Source organism: Chiloscyllium plagiosum, chromosome 13 (genome assembly GCF_004010195.1).
Source record: "Chiloscyllium plagiosum isolate BGI_BamShark_2017 chromosome 13, ASM401019v2, whole genome shotgun sequence".
NCBI classification, from domain to species: Eukaryota; Metazoa; Chordata; class Chondrichthyes; order Orectolobiformes; family Hemiscylliidae; genus Chiloscyllium; species Chiloscyllium plagiosum.
Window position 1 is genome coordinate 60236347 of NC_057722.1, and position 7471 is coordinate 60243817.

Sequence of the window (7471 nt, forward strand, 5' to 3'; positions counted from 1 at the left end):
ATCCCTTACAATTCTCTCTAAGACTTTGCCCACAACAGAAGTGAGACTCACCGGCCTATAGTTACTAGGGTTATCCCTACTCCCCTTCTTGAACAAGGGAACCACATTTGCTAGCCTCCAATCTTCTGGCACTACTCCTGTAGACAGATTAATTCTGTTCCTTGTTAGTTTCATTGCTTATCCCTGTCACTCTTGAATAATAATATCACATTACCTGTTCTCCAGTCATCTGACATCCCTCCAGTGGCCAGTGAAGATTTGAAATTAATTTTAAAGCCTATGGAATCTCCTATCTTGCCTTCCACAGCAGGTTGAGATACATGTCTTCTGGGCGTGGGGGATTTTTCCACTGTTGAGCCTGCTAAAACTATGAATGCTAATACTAATATCTCAGTGCTAATTCATTCAAGCACGTCAAATTCTTATCCCTGGTTTCTTGTCCTTCTCTGCAATTAATATGGTTGCAAAGTGCTCATTTAAAACTTCAACAATGTCTTTGTGTTCTGCATACAGATTGCCACTTTGGTTCCTAATTGGTCTTCTTCTTTCCTTGGTTATTCTCATGCGCTTCATATATTTAATCCTTTACGGCTCTGCATTTTGTTTATTACCCTTTTGAATGTCTCTGACTGCTTTGACGTAGATTTTCCTGCAAGTCCACTTTAGTCCGATCCTGTTTTATCTCAGTAAAATTGACATTCATTCAATATAAAAACTTTATTTCCAGAATAGCTTTAACCTTATCCATTATAACGTTAAATCTTATTGAATCATAGCTACGTTTACCAAATCATCCCATTTGCATGGCTTAGTGCCCTTAAATTCAATCCAGCTGCACCCCTTCTCTTGAAGGAGTTTCTGCAATGTGGCTTAATAAATTATCCTGGGAACATTTTAAGAATTCCATCCCTCTCAGCCTTTCACACATTGTATTTTCCAATTAATATTGGGAAAGTTAAATCACCTAATATCGTTATCCTATTAGATTTTCACTTCGAAGTTGCCTACATGTCTATCTTGCTGCCTCCCTCTAACTGTTTGGGTATTTATAGTGCACCCAGCAAAGTGACTGCCCTCACTTTGTTTTGGAGTTCTATTCATATGGTCTAATTCATGGAACCTTCCAGGATGTCATCCTTCCTTGCTGCAGTACTTGACAAATTGTTCTCCACTGTGATACCACCTCCTCTTCTACACACCTCATTACCTTGCCTAAAGTGACTGCACTCTGGAATATTGAGCTTTCACTTCTGTCCCTCCCTCAATCATGTCTCTATGACAGCAATTTTATGCATTCTCTTGCGTAAACAACACTGTTAATTCATCTGCGTTACTTCATGCATTAAAATAATGCCATTCAGACTTGCCAAGATCCCTTGTGTATTAACTTGACTATATTTGAACTGTCTTCTAGGCGGACTTGGTTCTTCTCTATTTGTCTGTCGATGATCCTCTACTGTCCATCCAATCTGTATTCTATCACCAGGCAAATTAGTTTAAATGTCCACCACCTTTACGACCGAACACCCTTGTATGTTCAGTATGTTCAGTTCCGGTGCAAACTGTCAGACTTGAACTACTCAAATTTTGCCCTGAAATGAATTTGATTCTGGTCCTGGAACCTAAAGCGCTCTCTCCTGTTCCAATTTTTCAGCCACACATTTATCTTTTCTATTTGCTTATTCCTGTATTCGCTAGCATAGAGAGACTTTGACCAGCGGGAGTTATTTCAGAATAAGGTGTTGTCATTCCAAGACAGAGATGAATTTAAATGTCTTCTCTTAGATGGTTGGATAGTGAATCTGTGGGGTTCTTTACAGCAGAAAGCTGTCAAGGTTATGTCATTCAGAATATATAGGGTGCAATATTTCTTTATAAAGGAACAAGTCACGTGATAGTGGGTAAACGCGGGGTAGTGGAATTGCGGATTATCAAATGGATTTCAGATACCCATGTAATGTTCTGTGGCCCTACATTCGAATCCCACTCTAGCAGATGGTGCAAATTAAATTCAATAAAACGCTGGAATTAAGATTCTAATGATGACCATTAAACCATTGTCATAAAACATCCATTTGGATCACTCATGTCCTTTACAGAAAGAAACTGTCATCTGTACCTGCTCTGGTTTACATGTGTATCTCAAACTGATGGCAGTATTCCTACAAAGATTCTGTGGACTCGAAAAATTAACCCTGCTTTTCTTTCTACAGACGCTGTCAGACCGGCTGAGCTTCTTTAGCAGTTTCATTTTTTGTGATTGACTCTTAACTACTTTCTGAAATGACCTAGCAAGCCATTCAGTTCCACAGCAATGAAGGAATGAAATAAATGCTGGCCGAGAAAATGATGCCACATCCCATGTGTGAAATAAAAAATGAATTTGTCATAAACTAATTTGATGCAGCAGTATTAATGAGACAAATAGTCTATTTATGTTCCTGTGTCTTACATTTTATTATCACCCTCTAACCTATAGCAAGTTCTATTCCTTGCAATTTGGACAGCCTGCTGTAGCGTGCGAGTAAATTAATACCATCTATCCCTCAGCACCTTTTTCACAGCTGAAGCAACATTTTAGTTCGAACCAGAGACAGGCTTCCCTGTAATTTCTAATCCTCGCCAAAAATTAGCAACTGCAAGAAGAGATTACCAAAGTAAGAACTGCATAATGTATAAAGCTTTGCAACATGTTCAATCCTTGTAGGTCATATAAGTATTTTGCCTGCAAGGGCAGGTCAGCAGTACAATATTCTGGAGCACATAATTGAACTCCTGACTCTCCGGAGTCTTGTCTATGAGTCAGAGGCACGAATCAGAAACGTGATGGAATAATCTCCTTTATGATCCAACTCCAACAACACTCACAGTCACCACCCAGAACAATCCAGAGCAAAACAGTTGACTGCTTTGTTACCAAACATATTCACTCTCTCCGTCACTGATGTTCAGTAGCAGCAATGTGTACCATATACAAGATGGCTTATAGAAATTCACAAAGTTGGACAGCACTTTTCAACCCTATGACCACCACCATGTAGAAGGACAAGGGCAGCAGGTACATGAGAATACCGCCATCTGCAAACTAATCTCCACGCCACTCATGATCTTGAAATTGGAAATATTTTACCATCCATTCAGTGCCACTGGGAAAATCCTGGAAATTGATACTTAACAACATTGTATGTAGTTCAACAGCAAATCACTACCAAGCTCTCTTTGGCAACTGGGATGGGCAATAAATGCACACACTCCATACTTTTCATGATTGCACAATGTGGTCAGTGTTTTGGAATACAATAGCGCCAATGGCATTTTATTATCTGAAATAATACACGCAGAGAAGTTACCTGAACAAACAACACCAGCTGCTTCTTTCTCTGCCGAGCAGTTTCTGTGAGTCAAAGGTTTCACCTCACATTTCCAGGGATCATCCTCAGTGCCTTTGCAGTAAAGTTCAATGTTCAGCATCGGGGCATGACCAGCCCCAAACTGAGAATTTGCTGATGCAGATACAGCGTTACCACAGCTCAGGAATTTGCAGAAAGCATGAGCTTCATTCATCTCCCACATTCGGCCACAGAGGATACGGGTTGCTGAAAAGCTAGTAGCCTCAACTCTTCCAGCACAAGGGCTGCCTCCATCCTTCAGCACAGCTACTTGCCTGACTGTCAGGGAAGAACATTTGAGATTATTCACATTAGCTTTCATGCACCAATTTAACAAAAGGCAATAAGCCGTCAGTTTAAAATCACCTCGCGACAGATATACAATTGATATAAGTCTATCAAGCAAGAGGTTAGCTTTACCATTACAGAGAAGAAGAAAAAATAAAAGCTGTTGGTCAATAGAAGCAAGAGAGCAATCTTTAAACAGGCGATGTATTAATAGAGGTCATAGATCATTAGTAATTATTACTATGAATAAAAAAAAAGACAGAATGGATAAAAATCTAATTTGGAATTGTGGACAGTGCAAAAGGAAGTACAAAGATTAGAAATCAGCTGGAGTAGAGATTATTGTTTTAGTTTATAAAAGCAACAGAATTATGCTGCAGTTGCAACACTGATAGACCATTCTACCGTCAATCAGTGCTAAAAACTGGTCCACTAACATTACAACGACGTCATATTTTTCCCTGATTCCAGTAACATCGAGCTGGTAAAACCGAACTAATTATCTCATTCATTTGTCTCAAGTGTCTCTTGATGTGAGACCGTTGATTATGCGCATTTTTTTTCTGATATGACACTACTTAAACGTACTTGAGTTTCCTAGCCAAAACACAAACTAATAATGCCTTCACCTCATTCTTTGAGCACTCTTACGCAATATCCATCACCCGATAATTTGGCATTACTGTTTGAATGTTCACTTTGGCATAAGTTAGTTTTCAACATCAAATTTTACGCAACTTTCTTTCAAAAATTACAGCCTGCCATAAAAGAAGGTTGGTTGCACTTCACTGTTTTGAGACAATGTAACTCAGCCATGGTTGAATGTAGAGGACAGGAGCAACTTTGAGGATAAAATGAAGTGCGGCAGTCATGAAGTTGAGGTGGGTGCATTTGGATGTTACGCAACTTTATCCATTAGCCAATCGTGAACATCCACCCACAAAAAAAGAGCAAGCTAAGTGTTAACCCTCTGTTTTTGAGGTAGTGGGGGCGGGGGGGTAGAGGATGTGGTCTGGGATTGCTTCAAATTTTGTAAGAACCTTGAATCAACCTGGTTGCACGTATTATTGCACACCGTTGGGTTAGCTGGGTCTTGAAACTTGGTATCATAGGCCAGAGGCAGGGATTCTACCAATGTGCCTAAATAAGCAAGATTCATTTTGATCTTCCTAGTATCTTATTTACTGATTGAGACTAAGACATCAAAGTGTCAGCAAATTATGTCTCATGCTATGATCAGTCATGTTTTTCCATTGGACAACATAACTAGTCAAAGAGTTTTTTGGATAAGTAGATGTTAGCGATATAGAAGACAACAAATATTCTCATTTGACTTTGCTCGAAATAAGAACCAACAATTTTAGTTAGGAACACAAAGTGTTTAGTAGTTAGCAGCTGAATTTGGTTGACTGCAACTATCACAATTGATTTTCTTAAACTATGAATTCTGAAAGATATCACCAGAGAAGCAGAGGCACAAATGACAACGGACATCCAGGAATGGAACTACAGAAAACATTTTTTCTTAGTAGAGTTACGCCCGTAACGTCAACTCTGCTGCTCTTCGGATGCTGCATGACCTGCTGTGCTTTTCCAGCACTGCACCTTTCAACTCTGACTCTCCAGCATCACTTTCTCCATATATAAACAATGCCAGATGTTGAGCTCCATGATGTCAGATTAGGTGTACATTCAGACGTTTTGGTCCGGCAATAAATCAATGCAATTTTAAAATAACATCGTGCTTTTAAGGGTATAAAATGTCACAACTTGCTTCACAGAAGTACTATAAAAGAAGCAAGATACCTTGCCACATGGCGAAAAATTAACGAAGATAATCAGAGTTAGGACTGAGGAGTGTCTGAAATGAGTAAAGCAAGATAATGAGACATAGCCAGTTAGATAAGGAATTTCAACGTTCAGGGACCAAGGAGCTGTAGGCATCCCCATTAATGATAAAAGTGTTGTTGCTCAGGTGACCAGAAATAAAGAAGTGAGGAAAGCTCATATAATTTGAAGCGCTCTTGTGTTTGTGGTAGTCTCCTTACCTGAGACCAAGAGGACCGGGTTCAAGTGCCACCTGCCTCAAACATTTGTGATGATATCCCAGAGCAGGTTGATTAAAAAATATCTATCTTGCAGCACTTGAGTAACGGTTCAAATGGTACAGTGGCAGCGTGGTGCCTTGTGATAGGGATTTAAGACGCACCTATCCAAGCATGTTATAATATGTCGGAAATAGGGACTTTAATACAATGTAGACCTGGAATTTTTGCAGATATGTTGCGAGGCTAGGGAATGGTGAGACTTAAATGCCAGGATCAAGAGTTTAAAAACCAAGAAATTACTGATATGGAAGCCAAGGTATTTAAAAGACCGCGGAGTTGAATTGGGAGCCATAGGAGCTAAACAGACCGCTTCTGGATGATGTTACAGAGTTAAAATTAGTCCACTATGTGGGCAGTTTGGAGCAATATATGAAATGTCCAGGCTTCGGCTTAGTCAATTTCTGGGCAGAGTTGGAACTGTAACTGGACAGTGGATTTAGTGGCAGGGGGGGAAGACCTTGACTTCAAACCTCTCTCTATCCAGCCCAGGGCACTGGATATATAGTTTGATAACTTGAGCAAAGTAGCCAGGTTGAGACAAGTGAGGGAAAACTGGGTGTCCCAGTTTTAAATGTTGAAATTAGTTTTCGCATCTGCACATGTCACTTTGAAGGAAACACGTAGATTATCAGTATAAGTAAGTATATTTTAACCAGTTTGTCGTTCTACAGAATTTTTCCGTGTCCCCCTTGCAGGTGTCTTCTAGTGTCTGCACAGCCAATGTACGACCACTTTGGGGAATGCCATATATTTTCTTGGACATGCTACATGCAAACAATCAAGGTATGTGAAAAAAGCGTATCCAATATTAAACGCCAACGACGCAAATACCTTTACATACGAAGCCTACAATCATCCCAGTTTCACAGCTCGGCTGGTCCGAAGCACTGAATGAGCATTCCGACAGTGATGACTCAGTTCCATTGCATTGAACTTTCTCCAACAAAACAGGTCCCGTTTCTTCTGAGTTGGGTAGAAACATTGCTGTGTGATAGGCGTTGCAACCAATCTGTCTGCAGACGACTTCTCCAGCTGTTGAATCCCACAGGCTACTACAGACGGAGCCCCACTGACCTCGGTAACGAACCTGCAGTTGTCCAGCACATGCCCCCTCCAGACTCACCAATCTCAATTCGCTCAAATCTGTGAAACATTCAAGCAGAGACATTAATTATTGCAAACCACCCAGACTGATCTAACATAGTCATCATGGAATCGTTAACTTTAAATTAAAGGTTTAAAATTATTTGATAGTTAACTTGCATCCATGTCGAAATTTTCTTTTGCTACCTTTGATCCACGTTTATGTTTTATTTATGTTACTTACAGACTTTGAAACAATGTATTATATATTCAGAATTATTCAAGGTCAACTGAGATGGTACGAAACGTAAATTACACGAGATACTGCCAGTGTTGCACACGTCCACAGAATTATAGAATCCTTTGAGTGTGGAAGCAGGCCATTTCGGCCTATCGAGCCCTCCGAACTGCATCGCGCACAGACCCAACCCCCACCAAACCCCGGGCCAATCTAGCGAACCAGCACGTCTTTAAACTGTGTGCGAAACCGGAGCACCCGGAGGTAACCCATGGCAGACACGGGGAGAATACGCAAACTCCACATGGGCAGTCACCCGAGGATGGAATTGAACCGCTGTAAGGCTGCATTGCCAATTACTGAGA

General features: G+C 40.4%; 1 protein-coding gene across 1 annotated transcript in view; it reads right to left on the reverse strand.

The window, feature by feature from the left end:
* LOC122555636 (deleted in malignant brain tumors 1 protein-like) overlaps nt 1-3480 on the reverse strand; it is a 34663-nt gene extending 31183 nt beyond the window's left edge. Inside the window, exon 1 of the mRNA XM_043701634.1 lies at nt 3351-3480. Within this exon, the coding sequence (XP_043557569.1) occupies nt 3351-3471 (121 nt within the window). The 5' untranslated portion in view covers nt 3472-3480. The remainder of the gene's footprint in view (nt 1-3350) is intronic.
* Between the last annotated feature and the right edge of the window lie 3991 nt (nt 3481-7471).